The 16,085-nt window shown below is 39.4% G+C and overlaps 1 protein-coding gene across 1 annotated transcript; it reads left to right on the forward strand.

Moving 5' to 3' along the window:
• Positions 1 to 86: 86 nt before the first annotated feature.
• kcnj13 (potassium inwardly rectifying channel subfamily J member 13) lies at positions 87 to 14,862 on the forward strand. Its single transcript, XM_039671061.2, has 5 exons — positions 87 to 109; positions 235 to 259; positions 2,114 to 2,254; positions 8,459 to 8,971; positions 14,121 to 14,862. The coding sequence occupies exons 4-5, from the start codon at positions 8,488 to 8,490 to the stop codon at positions 14,720 to 14,722; spliced, it is 1,086 nt and encodes a 361-aa protein (XP_039526995.2). The 5' UTR covers positions 87 to 109; positions 235 to 259; positions 2,114 to 2,254; positions 8,459 to 8,487; the 3' UTR covers positions 14,723 to 14,862.
• Positions 14,863 to 16,085: the final 1,223 nt, after the last annotated feature.

A 16,085-nucleotide genomic window follows, 5' to 3' on the forward strand; every position in this document is an offset into this window, starting at 1 on the left:
TGTTGAGGCCCAGCTTTGCCTCAGGACAATTGAGAGACTGCACAACAAAGGCTGTGAATGGTCATTGATGCTCGAAGGAGCAAATGTCCTATGTGAACTCTTCAACAAGGTAAAGTATGCAATAATTTTGTTTTATAATAAATAGGTTAATATATTTTACTCACCCATATGTCTTTTGTATGGCCGATGCTTTCATGGACGACGATCTTCTGAAGTGTTCCTGTGATGAGAAAGTAATGCAAGTTTGAAACGACATGAGGTGAGTAAATGGCAGCAATTTTCCGACAAATAAATGAACACACAAGTTATTCATATAAATATGTAATGCTATTTTCACCTGCCATGCATTAGTAAATTAACAACATTGCTTGCTCTTTAGCTAACTACAGAATCTAGCTGTTAGTTATCTATTATTTAGATTTCTTATCACTGAAATGAACTGAGACCATCAGCTGTGTGATGCAACCATTCTGTATTCAAATGCCATGTCACAGAAAATGATGAGCCTGCCTGAGGAAACTGCTCATAAATAACCATAAGCATTTGTATTTGTTGATATTTCAATGCATTATTTTATGTGGAGCTCTCATTCTGTTAAGCTGGACCTGTTACAATGCAAACGTTTTCCACAAGCAGCCATGTTCCTTTGCAAATCTGTCAATTAGCCTCACATCATTACTAGAAATAACATTTATTAGCATTTTAGTGCTGTGCAAAGCATGGTTGCACAAGTGATACCTTTTACAAGTGTGGCATTACCCACTGGAAAGTAAAACCACAAATGAGATCTCTTTAATCTCAAAGTTTCTCCAAAACGGCACTGAGATTAAATGGAGACTTTGGCGCTTCTTGCATTTCACGCCTAAGAAAAAAGGCGTAATCTCACAAATGTCTCATTTGAAACATAACCAAGAACTTAATTAAATGTGACCACAAAAACTATTATCAGCGATGCGGTGACCCTTTCCTGTAAATGAGAGATATTACGTAAGCATTAAAGGGTTAGTTCACCCAAAAATGAAAATTAAGTCTTTAATTACTCACCCCCATGCTGAACCAACCCCGTAAGACCATCGTTCATCTTCAAAACACAAATGAAGATATTTTTGATTAAATTTGAGAGCTGTATAACTACCACATTGGCTGCCTAAGGGACGGCCCAGAAAGTCAATGAAGAAAACGTTTAAATATTCCATGTGACTACCGTGGCTCAACTATAAGTTTATCAAGCGACGAGAATACTTTTTGTGCGAAAAAACAAACAAAAATAACGACTTTCTTCGACTATTCCTTTTCTTCCTTGTTGGCCTGAAACGAGACTTCAATACGATTTCCACGACGCATGCGCGAGAACTGAACTGAAGTAGTTGAAGGAGATCGCAATTCTCGCGCATGCGTCGTGGAAATCGTATTGAAGTCTCGTTTCAGGCCAACAAGGAAGAAAAGGAATAGTCGAATAAAGTCGTTATTTTTGTTTGTTTTTTCGCACAAAAAGTATTCTCGTCGCTTGATAAACTTATACTTGAGCCGCTGTAGTCACATGGAATATTTAAACATTTTCTTCATTGACTTTCTGGGCCGTCAAGAGGCAGTCCCTTAGGCAGTCTATATACAGCTCTCAAATTTAATCAAAAATATCTTCATTTGTGTTCCGAAGATGAACGAAGGTCTTACAGGGTTGGTACAGCATGGGGGTGAGTAATTAATGACTTAATTTTCATTTTTGGGTGAACTAACCCTTTAACACAAGCACTTAGGCAGAAACACACACAATGACCAACAAAAACAGGACAAAATCTGTTTTCGTACTTCAGCCGAAAGAGAAACAGTTGTTGCAAGAAGTTTAGCAGTCAAAGTAGCTTCAGAAAGATGGGTGGGAACTAAAAGCTACTGTTCTGTTCCTTTCATCTCTCACACACACACACACACAGAAAGAGAGAGAGAGAGAGAGAGAGAGAGAGAGACTCTAGGTGTTCTCCTCCTCTCTAAAGCTCTCCTAATTGGCCACATGCTGAGTAATGTGACCAATGAGTTTCAGGGCCGGCTCTCTTCATTGAATGTGTGTGTTTGTTGTAGTCCCTCGGTGCATCTGATTCTTTGGTGTCTCCTACAGAAGTATCTGGATTGGTTTTACCCTCTGGCCGAGGATCTACGGTTCCTCACAAGCTAGATCCCACTTGAACTTGTCAGAAGATTTCACACTTCGTCTGAAAACTCTGAGGAATCCTTAATAAACCCCAAAGAGAGAGATTTGGTGAGTAAAACAGGATATTTAATGCTCTGTGAGAGAGATCATTAGATTAGATTTATAGCGAGAAAAGAAAAATAGAAGATATTTTTCCTTGGGTGACCATGACCAATCACAATCTCAGAAGACAAACTCTCTATTGAAAGCAAATCAGCATCCGGATCAGCACAGGGCAGTGTTTGTGTTTGCATGTGTTAGTGAATCATTGTTTATTCATCAAGGATGCATTTTGGGTCATCTATGTTTTTTTGTCTCGAAGGAATAGTTCAACTCAAAACAAAAATGAGATCATTTACTAACCATCATGTCATTACAATATGACTTTTCTTCTTCCATGGAACACAAAAGATGATTTGTTAAAAAATATATCCAGGCCATAAATGAAAGCCAATGGGTGACAAGATCCAAAATGACAAAAATAGAACCATAAAAGTAGCCAATATGACTTTTGCACTGTAAAAAAAACTGAATTGTGTCTTCCCTTTCTTTATTTTTATTGCACTATATCCCTCACGCTAAGCTATCATATGAGTCATATGGACTATTTTTGTAGAATTTATAATAATTTGAAGTGTTTGAGCCTTTTTTCTGTGAATCAGGCTTCTTTTTCACATAGAAAAAGATGGCAGAGATTCTTAAATTAATTAGTTTTGTATTTCCAAGGTAGATTTTAGGGGAAATGTTCTTAAAATATTCAAATCTCTCTGTTCTCTTCTCCCTCTTTCCTGACTCTCATCAGACACACACACACACACACACACAGAACACTTGAAATAATCATTTACCCATGAGCACACCAGACTCATTTGCACTCTGACACATTGAACTGTGTGCAGTGGAGAGTCACTCAGTTTTAATCAGACCAAATCTTTGGTTAAACTCGAAACTAAAGTCACCAAAACAAAACACATTGTTTCCATTCTAGTTCATCTTGAAGTTCACAAAAGTAAACCATGCACAACATATGCTAAAGTTCAGCAGTTACAGTGCTTACAGTAACTGGCAGCAAATCCAACCATATCAAACCAACACACACACACACACACACATTCTTGTACATCTATCTTTGTGAGGACATTCATTGACACAATGCAATCTCCAGCTCCTTTCCCTAACCCTACCCATCACAACTAAGCCTACGTTCAGACCGTCAGTCCAAATCCATTTTTTGTGCATATCCGATTGAAATCCGTTCAGATTTAGCAAGTGTGAACGGCAAAAAAAAAATCACACGAAACACGATTTTAACAAATCTGTTTCGAGCGTCAGACGTTGTTTGGGGAAACATGCAGAAACAAGGTTGCAAAGTGCCGGATGAGCAGAAAATGACAATATACTGTATTGCAGACATGTTTTGCAAAACCGGCGGAGACGACAGCACGGACTAAAGCCGGTTCTGCCGCTGCCTCAGAGGACATCCAGAGGATAGTCTAGCGCATTGGCTACACATTGTCATGTTGTAAATAAGGACATTTCTGTGTTGCAAACCCCTCCATGTTGTGGTTGTTGTTGTTTTTGGCGTATGCCTACCAATTGACATAGAAACCAATACAGGTTTTATAGATAACACAGTTGCGAAACACAGTGTGGACAGTCAATCATTTTAGATCCGATTCCAATCGGATACACAAAAAACTTGGATTTGGAGTGACAGTGTGAACGTAGCCTAAATTCCTAACCTGAACCCTTACCTTAAACCTACTGTACCCTTAACCTGATTATAACCTTATCCCTAAAACCCTAAAGTCTTGACCTTTAAAGGAGTAGTTCACTTTTAGAAAAACTTTTGCTGATAATTTACTCACCCCCATGTCATCCAAGATGTCCACGTCTTTCTTTCTTAAATCAAAAAGAAATTAAGGTTTTTGCTGAAAACATTCCAGGATTTTCTCCATATAATGGACTTTAATGGGAACCAAACGGTTCGAGGTCCAAATGAGAGTTTCAGTGCAAACTGTTCAAAAGGCTTTAAACGATTCCAGACGATGAATAAGGGTCTTATCAAGGACCCTTCGAGTCACGACTCGGAAAAAGATTTGTTCATTTTGATGAACGAGTTCGAACAGGAGAGTCACGAACGCCAACGCATTCTCACCCCAAGGCGTCACCTTTGACCATGCTTCAATATTTGACGTTTTAGGCGCCCTTTAGTGTCACTTACATGACGCGATCCTACGGCGTCATCTAACTGATGCTAAAGGAAAGCGTCAGTTAGAGGACGCGGTTAGGTTTAGGTGTGGGGTGGGGGTAGGGTACACGCGATCCTAGGGCGTCATCTAACTGACGCTAAAGGGCGCCTAAAGCGTCAGATATTGAAGCATGTCCAAATGCTTCCCATGGCGTCAGTTAAGTGACGCCTTGGGGTTGAGAATGGGCTGCGAACGCACATTACAGAACAGAGCAAGGCGAGAATTTGTGCTTATAAAACTTAAACTTTGTTTTGTTTTTTTGTTTTTTTAAATGAGCGATCGTTTCGCTTGATAAGACCCTTATTCATCGCCTGGTGTTGTTTAAAGCCCTTTGAACAGTTTGCACTGAAACTGTCATTTGGACCTTGAACCGTTTGGTTCCCAGTGAAGTCCATTATATGGAGATAATCCTGGAATGTTTTCATCAAAAACCTTCATTTCTTTTCGACTGAAGAAAGAATGACATGGACATCTTGGATGACATGAATTATCAGTAAAAGTTTTTTTTAAAGTGAACTACTCCTTTAAACACTTCACTAAATTCTCACTCTCTCTACTCATCTTCAACGGTCTAAATCTCAAACTGGTTCTCACAAAGATAGTTGCACTGACCATACACACACATGCAAACACACACACACAAGCAAAGGTCAAGGTTAATCTTATATCCTGGAATCAGCAACTCATTGTTTTGCTTTTGTTTCTCATGTGTCGAAGTAACCATTCACAAGGTGAGGTGTCAATGAGATATAGCTTAATAATTGCAGAGCCCGGTGAGATGTCAATCAAAGATATGACTGATGAAAGGGGGGGATCAAAGAAAATAAAGAACTGCTAGAAAACCAATCCTGAAATACAAAGAAAATGATGTACTTAGTTAGATTTCAATCAAACTAGATGTATTCAGTTTTTAAAAATCAAATTTAAGTAATTTGTAAATGTTTAACCAATAGCAACAGAAGTATCCTGACATAAATGTGTAAAAAGCCCTGTTTGCTAATATGTATCATGATAAAATCCCATGGTATGAAAAAATACAAAAGAACATTTACATGCAAGCTTATAAAAAGCTATTTTTCACACTAACTCAGTCCAGTCTGTATATTTGACCAGCGTCACACTGTCAACTGAAAGCCCATCATTCTTAAACTAATGAAATCTAGTGAAGACAAGGGTTATTTAAGATAAATTATTATGGTTAATAAAACAATATGGTTAAGTGGTAATGACTCATTTTACATCAGCAAAGTGTTTGTGTAAGTGAATTGCATTACTACATATGCAGTTAACAGATTAACAGATATAAACTGAGGAACACAATACATAAAGAGAGATGTGTTTTATCGCCCCGTGGCCAGACGCGATCACATGAAGAACATGAGCCGCAAACACGCACTATCTACAAGACGTACCTCACAGTCTACCGTGATTCATCATGTGATGAATTTTCTCACGAAGTTCAGGTCATGACGTACAGGAAATATTCATGGCCTTGTCTAATCAAAAGTACTTCATGGAGAGGGACCCGAGGTAATAGTGGATGAACTGATCCAGAATGAACTAGTGTCTCCAGTATAGCCTAATTCAGTTCAAGGACTTTTAGTTTGTATTTCTTCAGCTCATGCCTTCCTTTGTTTGATTTCCCGCCACTCTTTAATCACCATAGGCACATCATTATTGGTTTATTTATTCAAGCTGTGTTCCATTAATACTTGGTTTAGTTCACTATTTAGTTGTAGCCATCTTCACTATTTGTCTGGTCATGAACACATTTAGTTTACCTGTTTTTGATTATTCCCGAAACTTTGTTGAGAACTTTATTCATCTATCTGTATGCAAACACCCTGTGACAACTAGAACCTTCAATTAAAATACGAAAAAGTTATAATTTATAATTTAATAAACTGTTAATAAATTAATAAATAAACTATTAATTAACTGATACGTTTTTTTTTAAAGAAATGTTTATGTTTACCAAAGCTGTTTTAATTTGATATTGTGAACAATTATTACAATTTATAATTTTCCTTTTTAGTATAATTTAAAATGTAGCTAATTTATTTATGTGATGCATGAATTTTCAGCATCATTTTTCCAGTCTGCAGAGTCACATTGTCACAATTTTGGGGTTTGTGTCTTGTGTTTTTGTCTGTCATGTGATTCCCTGTTTGCCATGTGTCTTGTTAATTGATCATTGTTCCCAGGTGTTTCTTATTAGCCACTCCGCCTTGTTATCTTGTTTGCTTATGTATTTAAGCCCTTTTTTTAGTTCAGTCTTTGTGAGTTGTTGTTGTTGTGATGTCGTTATGTTGCATGTAGTGGTCTCCTTTTTCTTGTCCTGAGTTTCTGTGGATTACCTGTTTGTTTAATTAAATTGTGCTTGCATTTGGATCCTACTTCCTCCTTCTCTGCTGCTGCGTTACACACACGATCCTTTAGAAATCTGATGATGATTTGCTCCTCAAGAAAAATGTATGATTATTATCAATATTAAAAACAACAGTGCTGCTTCATTTATTTTTATTTTTTGGGAAACCATGCACTGTAAAAAAAAATATTTTCATGATTTGTAATCACAACATTTTGTCTTTTATCAAATCAACTTAAATAATTTATGTAGTTCAGATAACATAATATTTTGAGTTTCTAATCTCCTTCATTGTATTAACTCAATTTTTCCATTTAAATGAACTTAAAATTTTAAGGCAACCAGGTTACTTCATTTTTTAAATTAAACCAAAAATATTTTTTTACAGTGTGGTAAGTTGTTTTCATGATTCTTTAATAAATAGGAAACAATTATTTTGTATTATTATAAATGTATTTACTATCCATTTCATGCATCCTTGTAGAATTAAAGTATTAATGTCTCTAAATAAAAATCTTAATGACCCTATATATATATATTCTCCTAGTAAATATATGTATATATGACCATGGTCAGGCTATAATATTGAATATAGCAAGAATTTGAAAAGATTTAAAGCAAACCAAGGTCATTTTTCCTCATTTAAGAAAACATCCTGAAGTGGAACATTCCCTCTCCTCATCGGAGAACCCGGAGGGCAAGTTAACATTTGTTAAATTAAAATGTGACACTTTCTTCTTCTTTACAGTTTAACCACAAGCTCTGGCATCCAAACACACTCAGTCGTGTGCCGGGATAATATTTACAGACAAAAAGGGACTGAAACCCTATCCTTCATCAGGTTCTCTAGCACACAATCTAACTCCATTAATTAATGTGACACGATGAAAAAACATTGTGCAACTGGAGTTCTTTTTTCTTTTTTATTATTATTTCAGTGCTTTGCTTTTTAGTGTCAGACTAATTACTTGCCGTCGTCTGGTAGAGAGAGAGAGACAGCGAAAAAAGAGTGGATTAAACACACATTCCTGCTGTCCCTTCCACACACACACCCCACTGAGAAACATCACCAATTAAATCACCTGGCAGTTGAAACGGCAGATTTTTTAATTGAAATGTTAAAGGAATAGTTCACCCGAAAATCTGTCATTATTATGCCTCATGTAGTTCCAAACACAAAAGGAAACTCCGCTATGGTGTTGAACATTTACAACTTATGCACTAAATATAAGTTTCTTGAAGCAATCCATTAGCTTTAAACTAACAAAATTTCAATATTATTTATATACTAATATTTTGCTTTTATTTGCATATGTTTAATTCTTGTTTGGTACATTTTTAATCTGCAAATGAAATTTTAGAGCTTTAATAGAAATGTAATGATTATCAGTGGAAAAACAGCTTTAAATTAAGTCTGTTCCTCACAAACACATATGGAGCCCAACAGCTGACCTGGTTTAAATGCTTCAAAATGTCTCCTTTTTGTTTCACAGACCTAAATAACAGGTAAGCATTCAGGTTTGGAATTCATTTTAACAGACAGAATTTGAATTTTTTGGAGGTTGACCTATTCCCCGAAGAACATCTGATTTTCATATGTAAATGTGTAGAAATGTGCAGCTGATATCTGGTTTGCTTTGCTCATCTTTCCAGTTGCCAGCCGCTTGCAAACTTCTGTCACCATGACAAGCACCACCAGTGACCAAAAGGCCGTCTCCTGCCCCCTGATGGCCAAACCTCATCGCCAGCGTCTGGTTAACAAGGACGGGCGGAGCCTGATGCAAGGCAGTGCCCCGGGCTACAAGGAGACGTGGTTAGGTGCCATGCGGGACATGTGGGGGACGTGGCTGGCGCTGCGGTGGCGATGGGTGGTGCTGGCGTTCTGTGGCTCCTTCCTGCTTCACTGGCTGCTGTTCGCAGTGTTGTGGTACCTGCTCGCCCGGGTCAACGGGGACCTGGATGTGCCAAACCACGACTCCCCACCGCCCGGACACGTGCTGTGCGTCAAACACGTGACGGGCTTCTCCGCCGCCTTCTCTTTTGCTCTCGAGACGCAGCTGACCATCGGGTACGGCACCATGTACCCCAACGCTGACTGTCCAACCGCCATAGCGCTGCTCGCCCTGCAGATGCTGCTGGGACTCATGCTGGAGGCCTTCATCACCGGTACACAAAACAGTCTTCTACTTTACTATAGAAATATGCACCAGGTCTATCTATATAAGAGATATACTGTACCTTTCCTTTGGAAATTAAGATTTCTAATCAAGTTTAGGTTAGGTTAAAAGTAGGGTTGGATATCGAGAATCGAGTATCGATTGGAACTGGGACTAACTTTTTGTTTTTCCCGGAATCGTTAAAAAGTTAAAATTTCGATTCCTAGTTTCGATATTCACAGTCCGCCGAGCGGAAGAAGAAACCGCTGAACACCAACGAAGAAGCGTCTACCGGAAGTGTTCATAACCGCGCGAGTTGAACATGAGTAGCTTACGTCGGCAGTCCAAAGTGTGGCTTCACTTTTCTAAAAATAACGAAATCTCGGCAAAATGCAAAATTTTTGACAAAAGGAGTATTTGTGACAGAAGGAGTATTTCCTTCAGAAAGGCCGTTGGTTAGCAAGGTTAGCTAAACTTTTTTGACCCTGCCTCTTAAAAGAATCGGAATCGAGAATCGTTAGGAACCGGAATAGAAACAAGGAATTGGAATCGGAATCAGAATCGTTCAAATTCAAACGATACCCAACCCTAGTTAAAAGGATGTTCCAGGTTCAGTACAAGTTCAACTCAATCGAAAAGCATTTGGGATAATGTTATAATATATTTTTTATAGAGTCTTGGGAGGATTTTAATACACTGATGATGATTGTAAAAAGCACATATTAAGCTTAACATTTCTTGCCCACTAAAATCATGTTAACATGCATATTCCCATTAATTAATAATTAATATATTTATGTGTGTGTATAAATGTTTATCAAACTTTAGAATCACACAAAGACTTAGCTAAAGGCTTTAGGTGAATGTACAGTAAGTCATGTGAATCCTGGTTCACATGATTTAAGGTCAAAGATAAATGCAAATAGAAGAGTCATTGATGAATATATTTATTTATTTAAAAAAAAACTCATCATGAGAACTTTGCCTCTGAACAATGGAGTAATTAATGTAAATGCATCACAATTCTGGCTTTGTATTGAGCAGATGATCATGAAGCCCTCGGAAATGACCTGTAGATGCCCTGCTATTGAACTAAACTATAAATGGTACTTGTGTTCTAAGTCTTTTTAGGGTCATATTGTAGATATTAAATACTTAGATTGCAGTTCATTTGCAAAAGTACATAAACATATCCGCCAGATTGGAAACGTTAAAACCATCCATAATCACAAGCAAGTGAATTAACAGATGCAACATGTTGACAGTGACAACTGGTTGATTAGTTACCTCTGATGAACTTCTCAGATGATTATGACTGTAAATGTCTTGGATGGATGCTATCGGGAACAAATACCCACTCTGCCATGCTGCAGGGATGCTTTCCTCACTTAGGTGAAACTATTTCAGTGGGCATAGCATACATTGACTCAACCTTCCATCCGGGTGAACTATGTACATAGACCGTCTAGTCGTAGCGTTCCCTGAGCCATTATCTTCCCAAAAAAAATAGAAGATCTCTTAGCTGCTATGCCTCTAAAGTAGGGGAAGTCCTGGTCTCACTGGAAACTTCCTCCGTCCCCAGCGGGCTACTGTATCCCCAAAAGGCAGAGCTCTACAGAAAGAAATGGCCAGGTTGGGACAGTCTTTTCTCATCTGAGACAGCTCTTATGAAATGCCCTTCCACAAGGTTATTTTTTCTTTTCTTTTTTTCCCCAATATTCCACTATCAACCAAGACAATACATCTGCTTCTGGGGAAAATGTACCTTAAATTCCATATACTGTGGCACAAGAATAGCAAAATACTTTAATCCAACAAATGCAAACAAATTTTTGGAATAAACCTATCCCTCGGGCAACCGCAGGAGAGCTGCTTCTCCATTAAATTACCCTATAGAAGAAGGGGAGCGATCACGCTTTGCTTGACACTTTTCCCCGAATCTAGGCAGATTGGCACCATTTTATTCAAATAACAAGGAATATCGCCTTTCCTTATTTTGTGTGTGGGGCAAAAACCTCTACTCGCTAACCTGGATGACTGAGATAAAGGAGGGCAAGGGACCCTACTTAAATATCCAAAGTAGATGGGGAGGGCCACCTCACACAATCCTAGGGCTCAAAGTGCAGCTTACCTAAGGGAGCCACGCTGTCTTTTTTTAACTCTCTGATAGTGCTGCTTCTCCAAAGGGGAGCCTTGAGTAGAGAGAGGCTCAACCCCGAGAGCCACAGTGTAGTCTAGCCTTATTTTAAGACCCTTGAAATCTGGGGAGGCAACTCAAACTCTGCTCTATGTAAAATATTTTTCTATTTTTGCACTAACTATAGTACGAGACAGGTAACGAGGAGGGTGCTCCTTAAGCAAACTTTCTCAACTCATTAGCATTGCCGAATTAGAAGGGAAAAGCTTGCTAGAGATACAACGCCTGCTAGATACAGCTCTTATTCTTTCTTAAAGCGCTGGACCACATTGAGTGACAGACAAGAAGGAGGGACGGCCCCTAGGTGAACTTCCTCAACTCATTAGTGTTGTCAACTCACATGAGAGATAAACAGGTCAGTCAGGCATTGAATAACACACTTTTCAGGGAAGCAAACCCCTACTTAGAAACCCATTGCAGTAGTTGGGGAGGGGGAGCAAACTAAATAGCAGGATTACAAATGGCTATGATATTTTGTTTTCTTTTGCATTGACCTGAAAAGAGGAATCAAAAAGGAGAGCGATCCCAACTATGTTTAGAAAGGAACATGTTCAGTATACTCAACCCAAGGGGAAAACTTTAATTGTGCCACCGTAGGGGAGCACTGAGCCTCGATGAAAAGAGTATACTATATCAATATGCTTCATCTTCTCTACCCTATCACAATGTGTAGGCGGCAACCATACACATTACCCGAGTTTCCACTGCCGGCCCAAAAGCAGGTGTGCTAGTGTGTGCCAGGGCCACTCACGTTTCCACTGTCACTATCGGGGCTTGATTGAGCCTCGTCCAGGCTTGCTCGGGGCAAATGGCCAAGATTTTATTGGCCTGCCTAATACCTTGGTCCAAAGTGGGCAAACCGGGGCTTGAGGAGCACCCATAAACAAAGGCAGAGTTTACCCGAGTCAGGAGATCATCTCCCATATTGTTATATCAGGCTACCAGCTAACTTCTAGATAGAAGAAGGAGGAAAGATACTATTTATCATCAGCATTCGTGTCCTTACCAAAGTGCTTCTTATTAATCAGTTCCCTGAGATCTTGTCTTTTCTTACTCGCGTTTCTCCTCCTGTGCGTTCTCCCTCAGGCCCTGCCTCCAGTCCTCGGGTGTGGGATGTATTTCCTGAATGCTGCCAAATGAGCCCTCTCCTCTCTTAACTTTCCAAAAACTTTCTCAACAAATATGTCAAAGAGGTCAGTGGGCGAGACTGGGGCATCGAGAGGAAAATTCTTTCCTTTCTCCCTGATGTCTGCCAAGTTCAGCCACAGATGCCTCTCCATGACCACACGACCGATAGCATTGTTTAGCCAGCCAGAGAGCTAGATCCATGGTGCGGAAGCAACTGCTTCAGGGGACAGTCGTTGGCCCTGATCCAGATCTTTTAGCAGATCTGCCTGGTAGGCCTGCAACACCGCAATGGAGAGATAGCTCGCATATATAAATATAGTTTATAAATCCGGACTACACGGGTCCTGGGGCGGCAGTGGTTCATTTAGGTTGTCTACAAACCAGAAGGTTGGTGGTTCAATCCCCGGTTCCACCTGACCAAGTGTCGAGATGTCCATGAGCAAGACACCTAACCCCTGCTCCCGAAGAGTGTGTTGCATGGCTGACACCGCAGTCGGTGTATGATTGAGTGAGTGAATGGGTGAATGTGAGGCAAAATGTAAAGCTCTTTGGCGGCCATTGGGTCTGTAAAAGTGCTGCAGTCCATTTACTATTCCTGACATTCAGCCATTCCTCGTAAGCGGGGCTGGCAGATTGAGAAGACTCAGTACACACTTACCTTGCCTTCTTAAATCACATCCGCTTCCTCTTGGCTGGATGGTACCAACAACATGCTATCTGCTGGATCGGATGACTTGAGAGAAAGCACATCCTGATCCGACTGATCGCTCGAGCCCGCGATCGAGGCGCGAGAAAGAGCCAACCCTTTCTCGAACTCCTCGGCCAGCTCGACCTGTGATCCCCACGAACGAAGCCTCTGGTTTGCCTGGGCTTGTCCCACATCAATCGAGAATAGGGACAAACATGAACAGAGCTTTCTCATTGTGAATTTCCCACAATGGGCACATTCAGAACTCTCAAGCACTGAAGATGCATGATCCTCTCCCAAGCAATAACCACACAGGTTGTATGTCCTTAGGTTTTAAAAACCTGGGAAATGGAGGCACACTTCCTAAAACGTGGCCCAGGGGTGAATAACACACTCTACATGCTGCCATCTTGCCTCAATTGCACTCAGCTCTGAATACAGGTTTTGTTAGCCAGCCAATCAGCTGAGCTGCAAATGCCATGTGATTCATGTGACTCAACTATATTGTGATTTGTCATCAAGGACAGCAGACAGGGAGGCGACTCTACAGTATATACACTTTCTTAAAACATTTACTATAGTTAAATGATACATTTCCTTTCTTTCAAAAAAATGTATTGACTGTCAATGGAGAAAGATTTTAGTTACAGAATCTACCAGCAGGGGTCAGTCAAAACACGACTTCTGACCAGGATTGAGCAAAATTCAGAATTTAAGAATTATGAGTGTGAATTTGAAATTAACTGCCCCTCAGAAAATAGAATTGGAGAGAAATCCAACAGTTAATAGCATTGTGGGGTGAAAAAAATAGAAATAAGTATATAACACAGATACAAATTTCTATTGGGGACATTTCTAACAACTCTGTAAGGACTTTTTAGACACTTATAAACTATCATTCAAGACTTCATTCAAGCAACATTCAAACTTTGTCTTGACGAACTTACCTTTTCCAAAAATTATTATTATAATTAATTTACTTTATTTATGCAGTTTTATTTTACTTTTTTAAATGTTCAATCCAAAACTTGTTTCTGTCACTTCACAGGTGAATTTGTGGTTTTGTTATTGTTTTTTAATTATTTAATTAATTTGCTCCTTTTCATTCTATTTCCTTAAATTCAAATTCTTTGTCTGCTCCATCAGGTGCATTTGTGGCAAAGTTTTCCCGCTCTCAGAAGCGCTGTGATGGGATCCTGTTCAGCCCTCAGGCCGTAGTGTGCGAGGTCAGAGGTCGGCGCTGTTTGATGTTCCGCGTGTGTAACCTGCTTCCAAGGCCGCTGGTGGACGTGTACGTGAGCGCTGTTCTCTACGAAGAACGTGGCGATCACGAACTCCACCAAACTGCACTGGAATTCAGCGTTGATAACCTGGGGTCACGACCTTGCCCTCTTTTTCTGTCACCCTTGACCTTTTTTCACCCCCTATCTCCCTCCAGCTCCCTAAACAACGCCCCAACCAACCAATCACACTTTGAGTTAGTGGTGTTCCTCACCGCCTCTCAGGAGAGCACGGGTTCCGGCTACCACAAGAGGACGTCGTACCTGCCCGACGAGATCCAGTACGGCAGCTGCTTCACCAGGGTGACGTCTCTGCACGGAAAAGGCCGGAACAAAACCAAAAGCATGCGCTATTTTGACATGCAGCCCTGTCCGCTCACACTCCCCAACACACACACCACAGACACACTGGAGAAAGAACACGTGGTGGTCCAGATTAACGGGGAAGGCAGTGACCGGGTGGAGTAGCAGCGGTTGTGTTTTTATGCATGGGTGTATAAAAAGTGTATTTCATATCATAACACAACCTTCAATGTATGACTTTTTTTATCCTAAAAGACAACCTCGGTTAGTTATGATCTGTTATGTTACTCCGTCCCAATAAGAAACCATTTTTGCTGCTATGGACATAATGATTCACACTTGCATCCTTCAGTACTTCTGAACAAACCATGACAGATGTTTAAGACCATGTCTTCATCTGGAAATAAGAGGAATCTCCAGTGATTTATTATGATCATTTTTCACCCTGAATCCACTGACACCACCCAACCATCATGTTTGAGCCCTTATTTATTTGGCACCTGGATATTGTTATTGCGTTATCTATCTGACTCAGAGGTTTCAATTTATAATTATTAAAGCCCTACATGGACAGGTTTCATCCTGGTTCATAAAGTGTTTTTATCAAAATACATGAATGTTAGAGAAATTCACCCAAAAATGAAAACGTATTTACTTTGCCTTGTTTCATGTACATTAACACCCCTATTAAGTGCCTCACCAAAGTCATTAAATGGACATTTGGATCGATAGATCAAACACTGTACTGAACATTAACAATGATGTAAATAATAAAGTATATACATAAATAAATAGATTATTTACTAGATTATTTTTGGGAAATAAAAATCACAACATTATCAGTGCAATGCAATCTATGCAATAAAACAAAATACATTAGATCAATCGTATTGGTGGCGCAACACTGTATGATTTGTTTACTGTAGAAATGATATAGCACATGCTGTCTGTCACTCAGAAAAGGCTGATTACTAATAGGCCTATATGTATATTATAAAGCTTGATTGTTAAACTCTGGAAGGCTGGAAAGAATTGTGTAGTAGTTTAGTTTTCTGCCACCAATAAAGCTACACTGAGTGGCAACTAATCTGTAAAAGAAACGCCTTTATTTTGATATGTGGAGCACCAAAACTGGATTAAAATATCTGTGAAAATATTGTGGTTGCGTTTTTTAAAATGTTTTTTTTTTTTTATCAAAACAGAACAATGTATGCCTTTCATGTAAGCAATACCAGAGGCTGTGGTGGTGTATCGTGAATAAGTAGCGGCTGAACTGAAGAGCGTTGTTTGGCACGACGCGATGCGGAGCAATACATTTTTTTAAAAAAAAACTTTAATATTTTTTGTGAGGTACCGTTTTATAATAGCAATAAGGTACTCTCTGTAGCAATAAGGAACAGAGAGTACCTTATTGCTTTTATAAAACGGTTACCACGTAATAAAAGTATTAAAGTAAAAAAAACAAAAAAAAAACAACAACAATTAGTGCAACTTTCATGAAGTAAAATCACTAAAAGCCTTCCTTCCG

The sequence above is a fragment of the Pimephales promelas genome, chromosome 16 (assembly GCF_988280905.1).
Source record: "Pimephales promelas chromosome 16, fPimPro1.hap1.1, whole genome shotgun sequence".
Classification (NCBI taxonomy): domain Eukaryota; kingdom Metazoa; phylum Chordata; class Actinopteri; order Cypriniformes; family Leuciscidae; genus Pimephales; species Pimephales promelas.